The 13,243-nt window shown below is 36.2% G+C and overlaps 1 protein-coding gene across 1 annotated transcript in view; it reads right to left on the reverse strand.

Moving 5' to 3' along the window:
• Positions 1 to 13,243, reverse strand: part of ME1 (malic enzyme 1) — a 100,190-nt gene that overhangs the window by 86,155 nt on the left and 792 nt on the right. Inside the window, exon 2 of the mRNA XM_039334458.1 lies at positions 145 to 278. Coding sequence (XP_039190392.1) covers positions 145 to 278 — 134 coding nt within the window. The remainder of the gene's footprint in view (positions 1 to 144; positions 279 to 13,243) is intronic.

Genomic DNA, 13,243 nt, shown 5'->3' on the forward strand with positions numbered 1-13,243 from the left:
TTAAGATCCATAGACCTTGATTTCTGGAGCTGTGAATGAAAGAGAGGGAAAGCATGAAAAATATATAACTAATTTAACTGAGGTGTTTATAAAAATCCCCCCCCCCGTATATGGGTAGATAAGCATGCCCCTTGAAGACTTCACCTATCCAGGTCAGTTGCTTGTCTTTCAAATTTTTTCATTTCAATTAAAACTTGTTTGTCTTGACTGAAAAAACAGGGAGGTAGTAATCCATGAATATTAAGCTGTTGTCTCTCTTCCAAAGTAAAAGCCAGGCCCTGTATAGAAAAACAAGCAAACAAACAAACAAATAATCATTTTAGTGAAAAACTATTTTAAAACATTGTGGAAGCCAATTTGTTAGAGAATTCAATATTGTTCAACTGTACCTCTCTCTATATATATCTTTTTACTACATGATCATGTTATGCTTCTAAAATATATACTAAATCCCTTTCCCACATATACATTTTACATGTAAATTCAACATTCTTTACTATATAAATGTACACAAAAATACCCTAGCCTAAAAGTTGTATTACTCTTTTGTTTATCAAGCAGACAATTCTGCTATACATCACAGAAAAACTGTTAAAGTGATAAATAGAAATTAACACAAAACAACAGTCTATTTTGAACAGACATATAACAATTATGCTGTATGAATCAGAACTATTATAATAGCTATATTATATGGATGATACTAAATGGAAGTTGTGTTAACTTTAGAATATTGCCTAGAAGTTATTGGACAAGAAATATACTGTACATTATTTAAAAATTTCTTTAATAATAATAATAATAACAACAACAACAAATGCATATAAAGTCAACATTGAGAACACAGCAACAGACAGTAAGTGCCGCCTATGCAAAGAAGCTGAAGAAACAGTGGACCACCTGGTAACACTGTCCATATATATAGCCAAGATATTGCAATGGAGTTTGGCTTGGACAAATGTGCCACACTTACTATCAAACAAGGAAAAATAGTGAAAACTGAAGGAATCAAGATGCCCCACAAAAATAATATTAAGAGTCTGGATGAGGAAGATTACTACAAATAATTGGGTATCCTTCAAGCTGACAACATCAAGCACACTGAAGTCAAGAAAAAGATTAGAGGTGAATACATCAAAAGAGTGAAGAAGATCTTAAAGTCCAAACTCAATGGAGGAAATACTGTGAAGGCATTCAACACCTGGGCAATTCCAGTCATTAGATACACAGCTAGAATAGTGGACTGGACTCAAGCAGAACTAAAAACAATGGAAGACCAGAAAAATAATGACAACGAATCATGCCCTTCATCCATGCAGTGACATTGACAGACTCTATCTACCAAAGCAAATAGGTGGACGTGGAATGCTGCAAGTATATCAGATGGTTGAAGAAGAAAAAAATGGCTTTGGAAGAATATCTGAAGAACAATGACGAAGATGCACTGAAATTAGTATATCAGGAAGGCTTACTGACTACTAGAGAGACCAAACTGGCCTACAAGAAAGACCAAATGAAGAAGAGAATAGAGGCATGGGAAGACAAAACACTACATGGCCAATACATTAAAAAAATAACTGGGAAAGCAGATAATAACAAGACCTGGAAGTGGCTAAGAGCAGGAAAAAAGAAGAAAGAGACCGAGGGACTAATTCTGGCTGCACAAGACCAAGCCTTAAGGACAAATGCATATAAAGTCAAAATTGAGAAGACAGCAACAGACAGTAAGTGTCGCCTATGCAAAGAAGCTGAAGAAACAGTGGGCCACATGGTAAGCTGTTGCAAGAAGATTGCACAGACTGACTACAAGCAGCGGCATGACAAAGTAGCAACAATGGTGCATTGGAAGATCTGCAAGAAAGATCATTTGCCTGTAAGCAAGAACTGGTGGGATCATAAAATAGAGAAAGTCATAGGAAATGATAAAGTTAAATTGCTCTGGGACTTCAGAATTCAAACAGACAAGCACCTGCAACATAACACCCCGGACTTAACAATTGTCGATAAAAAAAAGAAAAAAGTCTGGATAGTGGATGTGGCAGTACCTGGAGACAGTAGAATAGACGAAAAAGAACTGGAGAAGATTAAAAAATACAAAGATCTACAAATAGAAATAGAAAGACTGTGGCAAAGGTAAGCAAGGGTAGTACCAATAGTAATAGGCGCCTTGGGTGCAATCCCAAAACAACTGAAGCACCACTTGAACACCATTGGCACTAACAAATTTGCATTAGTCAATTGCAAAAGGCGGCCTTACTAGGAACTGCTTCCATCCTGCGACGATATCTGTAATACCATCAAATATCCACATCTGCCTATCCCAGGTCGATAGGTAGACAAAAATGCTAAATCCAGTCTGACCATCTGGCTGACTGTGTAATGAATAATAATAATAATAATAATAATAACAACAACAACAACAACAACAGCAGCAGCAGCAGAATAGACGAGAAAGAACTGGAGAAGATAACAAAATACAAAGACCTACAAATAGAAATAGAAGGACTGTGGCAAAAGCAAGCAAGGGTAGTACCAATAGTAATAGGTGCCTTGGGTGCAATCCCAAAACAACTGGAGCACCACTTGAACACCATTGGCATTGAGAAATTCGCTATTAGTCAATTGCAAACGGCGGCCTTACTAGGAACTGCTTCCATCCTGCAATGATATTTGTAATATCATTAAACATCCACATCTGCGTATCCCAGGTCCTGGGTAAGGACTCGACAGGTAGACAAAATGCCAAATCCAGTCTGAACATCTGGCTGACTGTGCGATGATCCATAATAACAAAGTTGGAAAGGAAGGGACCTTGGAGGTCATCTAGTCCAACCCCCTGCTCAGGCGGAACCCTATACCATTTCAGACAAATGGCTGTCCAGTCTCTTCTTAAAACCTTCCAGTGTTGGAGCATTCACAGCTTCTAGAGCAGTGGTTCTCAGCCTCTGGGTCGGGACCCCATTTGGGGTCGAACGACCATTCCACGGGGGTCGCCAAACAACGCAGTCCGCCATTTTTCCCCCTTTTCCTTAGCTGTGCTACTCCCTTTTATTCTATTGGCTTTTGAAAGCCAATAGAATAGACTCTCTTGAATAGAGTCTAATTCTATTGGCTTTCAAAAGCCAATAGGAATTGTCCAGGCTTTCTCTGCCCTGCTGAGCCCGCCAAAAGTCCCATTCTGCAAACAGTGCTGCACCAGTTGAGTAGTCCTCGACTTAATGACCGGTTGAGTAGTCCTCGACTTACGACCGGTTGGGGGTCGCGGCATTAAAAAGGTTGAGAACCACTGTTCTAGAGGCAGGTTGTTCCACTGATTAATTGTTCTAACTGTCAGGAAATTTCTCCTTAGTTCTAGGTTGGAGAATAGCTTGACTCCCTCTTCTTTGTGGCAATCCCTGAGATATTGGAACACTGCTATCATGTCATCCCTCTTCATTAAATTAGACATACCCAATTCCAGCAATCGTTCCTTATATGTTTTAGCCTCCAGTCCTCTGATCATTTCTGTTGTTCTTCTCTATACTCTTTCTAGAGGTTCAACATCTTTTACATCGTGGTGACCAAATCTGGATGCAGTATTCCAAGTGTGGCCTTACCAAGGCACTATAAAATGGTATTAACACTTCACGTGATCTTGATTCTATCCCTCTGTTAATGCAGCCTAGCACTGTTGGCTTTGGCAGCTGCAGCACACTGCTAGCTCATATTTAAGTGATTGATCCCTAGGACACCGAGATCCCTTTCACAGTTACTACTATTGAGCAAGGAACCACCTATACTATACCTGTGCATTTGGTTATTCTTGCCTAAATATAAAACCTTACTTTTTTTCACCATTGAATTTCATTTTGTTAGATAGCACCCAGTGTTCTGTCAAGATCCTTCTGTATCTTAAGCCTGTCTTATGGAGTGTTGGCTATTCCTGCCACTTTGTTTTTATCTAGGCAGAACCAGAACAGACCTATTCACTCACCTTCAATGAAATCTAGTGGCTAAAATAAGGATATCACTGTGCAGCAAGGAAGCTACTACAAGAGTAAAAAACTGAAAGTTCAGAAAAACTGGAGTCCAGTTCCACATTCAGTTTTCTGGGGAGCAAATCCTTTGAAAGTCATCAAGGCCTTCCTGGATGACAATTGCCCCTATGTTATTGCAGGGTGACAATCTTTTCAGGTGCCAAGCACTATTAGGTGACATTGCATATTTCTGCATACACGCACACCCAAAGACACAATAAAAATAAATAAAATGACTGAGATTGCTTATTTATTTCCCCTTTTCTGTAACAGAGTTCAAAGCTTGCTCTTTCTATTCCAGTAGCAACTCTGTGAGGTAGATTGGGCTGGAGAGCAAGTGAACCAAGCTGCTCAATGACCTATAATGGTCAACATTGATATAAACCTGGTTTTCCCTGCTTAGTCCACTACCTTATCCATTATACCCCACCAACTATCTGGAGTCCTTCAAATGTTTAGGCTTTTGGTTTAATATTACTGTGGCAAGAGAATGGATAAGTGTCCATTCTAATGTGACCATATCAAGAAAGTTAAACTAATGTTCCTGCAGTATCTGTTAAATTGATGCTTTCTCCAGTACCTCAAATATAAGCAGGAAGAAATAGGGGAAATCAAGAGAATATGAAAATTGCAGATATTAAAACTATTTACAAAGTTTCCGTGACTGCAGAATTATTTGATTCATTTTAAAGAAAGCGTATTTAATTCAAACCACACAGTAAAAGTTTGTGCACTTGCAGCCAAATCAGAAAACTGAGCTCAGAGGTAAACATAATTTCCACATATCATTTGAATTTGTATGTCAAGTACTCATTTATTTTGGCCAGCTCTGCAACAGTACCAAAATCTAACTATTATTGACTGGACCATACATTATTTGTTCTCACATCATTACTTTTTACATCTTGGCTTATTTCATCTTTTTCTTTCAAATATGATCTTTTTCTGTTTCTAATAAATATAATCTACATCTTTCTTTCTTTTCTGTTAAGTTAAATAAATATGTGCAGGATATATGGACGGAAATGTGAGGAAAATAGCATCACAGAAAGAACTATTCTTTCATAAGCAGAGTTTACAACATGAGCTTTACTTTGTGATTATTGCTACTAGTTACAGAGAGAGATGTAGTTTTCAAACAGTTAATTTTTTTTTAATTTTAGGATTTTTTTTCATGCAATATTTAAAATCAATCTATTGAATTAAGCAGCAAAACTTTCAATGGCCTGAATTACATTCGGTCACATAAACAAATGACAAAAAAAGATGAAAAATATTTTAAAATTTAATATGATACCCTTCTATATTTTCAAGTTATGTCTTGTTCATGGTTACTGTCAGTACAATGGAAGGCAGAAAATCTGTAAAGAATACAGGCAATCCTTAACTTACAACCACAACTGAGCTCAAAATTTCTGTTGCTAAGCAAGACAGTTGTTAAGTGAGTTTTGCCTCATTTTACGATCTTTCTTGCCACAGTTGTTAAGTGAATCACTGAAGTTGTTAAATTAGTAACACGGTTGTTAACTGAGTCTAGCTTCCCCACTGACTTTGCTGATCAGAAGGTCACAAAAGGTGATCACATGACCCAGACTCTGCAATTGTCATAAATATGAGTCAGTTGCCAAGGGTCTGAATTTTGATCACATGGAGATGCTGCAATGGTCATAAGTGTGACAAATGGTCCTAAGTCACTTTTTTCAATACAGTTGTAACTTTGAACAGTCACTAAATTGTAAGTCAAGGACTACTTGTAGTTGATCTTAAAAAAGTAGGGGGAAAGATTCTACACAAATAAATTCATGGTATATTATTCAGTTGGCTTTTCATTAGAGTCCCATCTATGGCTTGTCTGGCATTACATTCAAGCCGTGTTTCCTAAGATCATTTGCTCATTTATTTAAAAAGTCATTATTTACAAGAAGCAGAAGAACTGCTGGCTCACTTGACTATGAGCCAGCAGTGTGCAGCAGTAGCCAAAAAAGCTAATACAATCCTGGGTTGTATAAACAGAGGCATAGAATCAAGATCACGCAAGGTATTAGTACCACTTTATAAAACCCTAGTAAGACCACATCTGGAATATTGCAGCCAATTTTGGTCACCGTATCACAAAAAATATGTTGAGAGTTTGGAAAAAAATTGGAGAAGAGCAACTAAGATGATCAAAGGCCTGGAGACTAAAACATATGAAGAACAGCTGCAGGACTTGGGTTTGGCTAGCTAGTCTAAAGAAAAGAAGAAATGGGGGAAACTGTATTCCAGTATTTGAGGGGCTGCCACCAACAAGAGGGGGTTATGTTATTCTCCAAAGCACCAGAGGGCAGGACAAGAAACAATGGTTGGAATCTGACCAAAGACAGAAGCAACCTGGAATTAAGGAGAAACTTCCTGATAGTGAGGACAATTAACCAGTGAAACAGCTAGCCTCCAGAAATCGTGGGCATTCCATCACTGGAGATTTTTAAGAAGAGGCTAGAGACAGTCACTTGTTTGAGATGTATAGGACTATACTGCTTGAGCAGGGGGTTGGACTAGAAGATCTCAAGGTCCATTCCGGCTCTATTCTAGTCTTAAAAAGCCAAACTAGCACTCTTCTAATGAAAGTTTTATGTAAATTTCCATTAATCTTGAATGGCTTATTAGCTACTCATTTATTATGTCTATAATAATTTATTTTCTTCTTTATTCTTAGCAAAAACTAAAAATGATAGATACATTCCTAGCTTCCTGTTAAATTTTTATAAGCTCCACATGAAATCAAAAAATATTCCAGAACAACTAGACTGTAGAAAGTCAGCCAAGGTTGCTATTGAAATAACAAGGATTTAACCTATGTTTTATGGGACCATAATATTATGGGTGCAAAGAGGGTAATGGGAAAATATTTATTAGACTTTCAAATCATTGCTGTGATAGTAAACCCAAAACCTCCTCTCCTCCAGGTCTCCAGTGCAGGTTTAATTTTTGTATTTAGCTCTTGTAAAAATAGTACTCTGTGAAGATGCTGTTTCTAGCATCTGCAAAGTCTGTGGAAAAGAAACCCCAAACCCATCTGCTCCACCACATTTTCTGCAACTCACAGAATCAATACAATACAATACTTATTTATACAATTAAATAGCTTAAGTTATGATATTCTATGAACAAAAGTGCCATATAAATTGACAAATGGTATAATTTATTTTGATGACCTGAATTCTATATGAATACAGAAGTATATAAAGAACCTGACAAGAATTTGTAAAAAAAAAATATCCTAACATAGTGTTATACTTAATTTTTTTCTTAATTATGAATCATAGTTCACCCAACGTGAAGGTAGATAATGATATTTATATATGCTGGATTTGAAATGCATTCATTGTACATGTGGCATCTGATCAGGTTAAAGACTTATCTTAATCACTAAGTACTTAACCAAAAACTGAGTCTCATTCGTGAAAGCATTATTTTTACTTTAATGAATTTTTAATTAATTTGAATTTAATTTCAGAATACAATATGAAGAGCAATTGTGTACAGTTTGAATTCATAACTGAAATATGCAAAAGATTCTTTGGAAAAAAACATTACAGTAATAGCATTTAAAATGTATAGAAGGCCAATAATCTGAACATTTTTAAAAGATGTAATACCAGCCCAGAAACTTTACTAAAGATAATAAAATAAATTAAATTTTTGTTATTCTCTTTTGGTTTTCAGAATTCAGCTGGTATGTCTAGTCCAACACATGGGGCCAAAGAAAGATTTATCTATAGACATGCCTCAAGAGTTGTTCATGGACCAAGTCCAGACAGCTTTTAAAAGTCAAATCTTTATGCTCACATTAATAATCTCCATGTGCAATTCTTTTGTGTTGAAATCAAAGTAGTTAAACATATCCACATCTACACAATTCATCTCTAGATCTGTCTTTTGTTATAATTATTTGATTTAGAAATCAAACTTTCTAATAAATGTATCAACATTTCTAAGCATCATGGAAAGATATAAGGAATACATCCTAATTACACTGATGCATTTCAGATGTATACAGAGCCACATAGCTGTATCCTTGTAAAATGTTAAGAATCAAACAATATGTTTGAATTATCATATTCAGTGACCACGTATCACTCTAAGCCATCTTTTATTTAGTCATGATTTCTTGAATCAATCATAATTGGATGGATGCATCCACGTCATGGTTTATAAAGCATAATAGCAAAGTTTAATGTACTAAAGCAAAACCAAAACAAATCACTTAATTTAGAATGATGCACAAATGTTTATGGCAAGTATATTCCTTTCTCTCTGTGTCCTCTTTTCTCCCTTCCTTTCCCTTCTTTTCCCTTCCCTTCCCAGAAGGCAGGTAAGTGCAGCGTGAGTGCAGAGGAACTGGAAGAGAATCCACAAATGGGAGAAACTTGCTAGTCTGCCAGGTTTCCCATTGACTTTCTCCCTACAAGCATCCTAGATAGGAAGTTGCATGTCCAAAGCCAGCAGACAAGAAGTGGCCGATGCAAGGTGGGAAAGTTGCAAATGTGCAAATTGAGTACACTTGCAACTTCCCTGCCTGAATTGTCCATTGACTTTCTCCATGCAAGCTTATCCATCATGATGAACATGTGACCACAGTTGGGCAGTGGTGGTGCTGAAGCAGCAACAACTTCCCCAACTTTCATTCCCACAGGAGTCATGGATCCTAGCATTCTATACGTTAAACCACTGAGTTACCTTGGTTTGATAATTGTTGCCATTGCCTTCCAATTTTGCCCAATTGTACGTAATGAATCAAACAAACACAAGAGTTCTAGTAGTATATAGGTGGTCAAAACCATTTATATATTTGAGAGTAGCCAATATAGTAGAGATTGCTTGATCCTTGCCCTTCTTTTTTCATGCTTACTTATACAGATTACTAGCTGTGTGGAACCCATTTCTTTGGGTTCCCTACTCACCAATGTATTTGATTGGCATCAAAGATACATTACAGAAGCCTGCAAAAATAACTTCTGGATTCACCACAAATCCTTCTGGCCCTATTTTTTTTTATTACTGGAACTCTAAACATCAATATTATGGAATGATAAGCCTCATTTCTATCTAAAAATGATTAACAATTCACTACATTCAGCTATAGGTGCCTACAGGCCTCTCAAATTGTATAATTTAACTGCATGTTTCCATCACTTCATCTGTACATGAAGTAATTTAAAATGTAGAAGTATCTCCTCACTTCACAAACAATAGGAAATAGAATTTTGTTATAGTCAGAAGTGAAAGGGATGAGACAAGCAAAAAACAATGTTCCAACTACGGATGTTTCACGGAATTGATATGGCATCTTTTTTCCAAAGAATTCATTGCTCTGCCTCTCCAATATTATCCTCACAATATATAATGTTTTTATTCCAAAAAACTATAGATTGTAGAATAAGAGAGTACATGGGCAACAGTTGAAGTATACACAATGTCCCACTTTACAAACTTCCTCTCTCTCTCTGTCCTTCTCAGAAATCACTGCTAATCACTAGTATTCTGTAAACATTGGTAAAAGCAGTTTGCAGATAGCTGATCATCTAATTGCTAGTTACAAGAATGACTAAGGCAAAGCTGTCCAGTTAATTTTGAGGCAGACCAAAGATTTATAAAGGAGGAGGAGAAAACAATAGGTATTGTTGAGGTATAAAAAACAACTTTTCTGGTGTTACAGTCATTAGGTGTTCTCATGGCACTCTTTCAGCTTTCACGCAAGGTTTAGTATGACACTACTTTCAGCATTATTTCATCTTACATGTTAATCATGTCTGTTAGAAATATACATTCATATAATTATGCAATATGCAATCATATGATTCACATAGGTTGACAATATAATGTGCAATTTGAATTCTGTTGTGCTGAATCAACCTGAGTAGCATGAAAGAACCAAAACGTCAAGAGGTAATTGCAGTATCTGTCACTTCTGGCTGACACACCAGGGAAGGTACACACCCCAAAGGAAAATGCTACTGACAGATCAGAGCAGAAGTTCAAGGATGCTTCAGAAATGCTGGGTTCCTGTTTGTTGCTAAGATTTCCATGAAGAAAAAATTTTTAATCAAAGAAGCATTTAAATACAGGGTAAGTCAGGTACAAATTTTACATATATAGGTAATCTTCAATATATAAGAGCAATTAGGACTGGAATTTCCATCACTAATAAAAGACTGCATCAGTTAGCAATGAGTCCTGGTTGCCGATAACTGCATCCCACAACATTTAGGCTAGACAGCTTCCTGTCAGTTTCCCACAACTGAAGTCAGTGGGAAAGTTGCCAGAAAACTGCAAAACCTAGGTATACAGTCAGGTAAGTGGCTGCTGCTGGGTGGGGAAGGAAATAAGGGTGTGTAGGAGGGTCAGGGAAAGTGCACAAAAGGTGCAGCAAGGCATGAGGAGGGTGCAAAAGGGTGTGAGGAAGGGCTAATTTAATTTAATGTATTTGATTTAGGCACTATCCAATTCCAAATGACTCTGGGTGATTCACAATACATGCATGAGAGATGCAAAAAATCAATGGATATAACTTCCAAGACATCCTATAAACAAAGAAGAAACTAAAAGTAAACAATATAAATATCTATAACAGGACTTTTTTTTTTGCAATTTTGCAGTATGGCCCCTAATGATGCTCAGGAAAATAATTTGCATATAAGTAAAATTATTCTTCAGGATCCTTGAAAAGTTAAATGTGTTTCATTTTGCTAAATTATCTTGCATATGTTATAAAAGAAAGTAGACATAGTCCAATTTTCTACCTTTGGAACTAGGATGCTTATTTCCAAATAAGAATGAGTGTTAATTATAATTTTCAAGACTGACAGAAAATAATTAGCGCACATACAAATGATCTCTAAGGAAAACAAAAGATTAAATATCATTTTCACAGATTTAATTAAAATAGTATCACCAAACTTTCCTGTTATTTCTACAAGGAAATAGAGTTAGCCTTGAAAATGTTCTATTTAACTAAACTACTGATAGTTTATCTTCCTTCCTCTGCAAAAACACTTAGGTTCATATTTAAATTTTAGTTTTGACTGAAAAATATGAATGTTATAAAAATGTTCAGACGATTAGATTCCACTTTGCCACATATTGTCATATATTGTTAAGATGACCAACTTTTTTACAATGAAAAGGAGGACACAAATAAATTGAAGAAAAAAATATCGTAAATAAAAGAAACATTCTATTCATTGCAACAATAATACAGACAACTTGCATGTGCAAGGTTTGCTGGCTGGGTGTTTTGGCGCGCTCAGCAGCAATTCCTATTGGCTTTCGAAAGCCAATAGCAGGAGTAGCACAGCTCATGCAAAAGTTGCAAAAAAAACATCAAAAAAAGGTGCCGGAACGCCATTCTGAGCATTCTATGAGAAAAAAAAGCCCTGCAGATTAGTCTTTAATATCAAAAAAGAGGACATGTAGGAGGACACTTTTCGAGGGAGGATAGAACTTACAAAAGGAGGACTGTCCTCCCTAAAGGAGGACGGTTGGTCACGTTAATATTGTGCCTAGACCTAAGATTGTTAGTTGTTAAAGACCAGGCCTTTGCAGAATTTTTACAAAATGACATTTATTTCTAAATTTAATCAAGGGCTTTAAGTACATGCTATCTTAAAATATACAGTATAGAATGCTTTTATTATTTAATTTACAATACCTGTAACATCTTAGCACTACATACAGACACTCCTTATTATCACAGCAGGTGGCAGCATCTACCTGACCTTGTCTAATCTGAGAAAAGCTAAACAGTCAGATCTGGATATGACTTACAAACAAGTCTACTGTACATAAAATCCAAGGGCTCTATGTAAATTAATTAGAAAGTGTTTTAAAATATAATGGCAAATTATGTCCATATTTTTCTCAAACAAACATGTTCAGGTAGTCATTAATAGTCAAGGCCAACATAATGGGAACTTTATTTGTTTCCATTGTTATATTTCTTTATTTTAGAAATGTATAAGGCTGCCCAACTCTGAGTGACGTACAGTAAAAACCATTATACAATATAATTTAAAAAAAACATAAGTGCCATTAAAAGATAGAAACGTGCAAGACTCACCACTTAGTTTAACCTAAGGGAAGAGCAGTGGTGAAAATTATTTATACCCAAATTACTGCTATTTGAGCAAAAAAGCTGAAAGAAATTGCACAATAACGAAGGTTTCATCTCCATTATTCTAGCATAATACTAGACAACTTGAATTTTTCCTCATCTGCTAAGTTCATCAACATGGCTGCAGTCCTATGATTACTTCTTCCTGAAATAATTCCCATTAAATGCAAAGGGAAATCATTTCTCCTGAGGAAATCCTATTTTTGTTTTCTACATGAAAGAAGCCCTAACCAAGGATCTTTACCATGTCTTTTATAGACCAAATATTTTTACCATTTTACTACATGGTATGGTATTATGAAAGAATAATATTCCTCAGTTCTCTCAAAAACATAATTTTAAAAATATAGTAACATCCATGTAGTTTCCAAGTTCAATTGGAAAATACCTTTAGCCTGTTAGCCTTCTTTCTACAAATTTCACCTTCATCCCATATAAAGTACCTTTTTAATTGCATTCCATTCCATCCACCCCCCACCCCCCTTTGTGGCCTTTTCCACAAAGTCTGGTAGTTTATCTCTAATCAGATGAAGCTGAAGGGCTAGGGAGAATGGATTGTTATAGCCAGCTGAGGTAGTGTAATAGTAGACTTTTTAAAAAATGAAATAGTGCAGCCTGACAGGAAAAATTAAAGAGCACAATATTCTTATGATATACTGATTAATCTTGCTGAAAAAGCCAGATATTGTTGATCAGAACAAAAAGCTAACTAGGGTTTGATTATTTGTGTACAATAAACACACACTGAAAAGGCTCACACCATAGACAACTAATTCCACTAAGAAAGCAATGTGAATGGATGGTACAAGGTTGACTTAAGAAGGTACACTGTATTTTGTTTACTACAACTAAGAGCTGTCAGTGTCCCTTTAAACAGCGTGTCAATCCGGCTGTCCCTTGGAACCGCTTCACCTGCTCTTTCCAGCATTGCTTTTAAAGCAAAGCGTTTAAGTTCCAAAAGCAGCCGAACCCCCTTTCTATTCCAGCCACCTTCCCCTTGTATGAAGTGTTGTCTTGTTCTTCACACACTACACACAACCCGTCCAGTCTGCAGTTAACTCCAACTGAGTTAGAT

This window comes from Crotalus tigris, unplaced genomic scaffold, assembly GCF_016545835.1.
Source record: "Crotalus tigris isolate CLP2741 ecotype Arizona unplaced genomic scaffold, ASM1654583v1 scf7180000017631.5181431, whole genome shotgun sequence".
In the NCBI taxonomy this organism is placed as follows: Eukaryota; Metazoa; Chordata; class Lepidosauria; order Squamata; family Viperidae; genus Crotalus; species Crotalus tigris.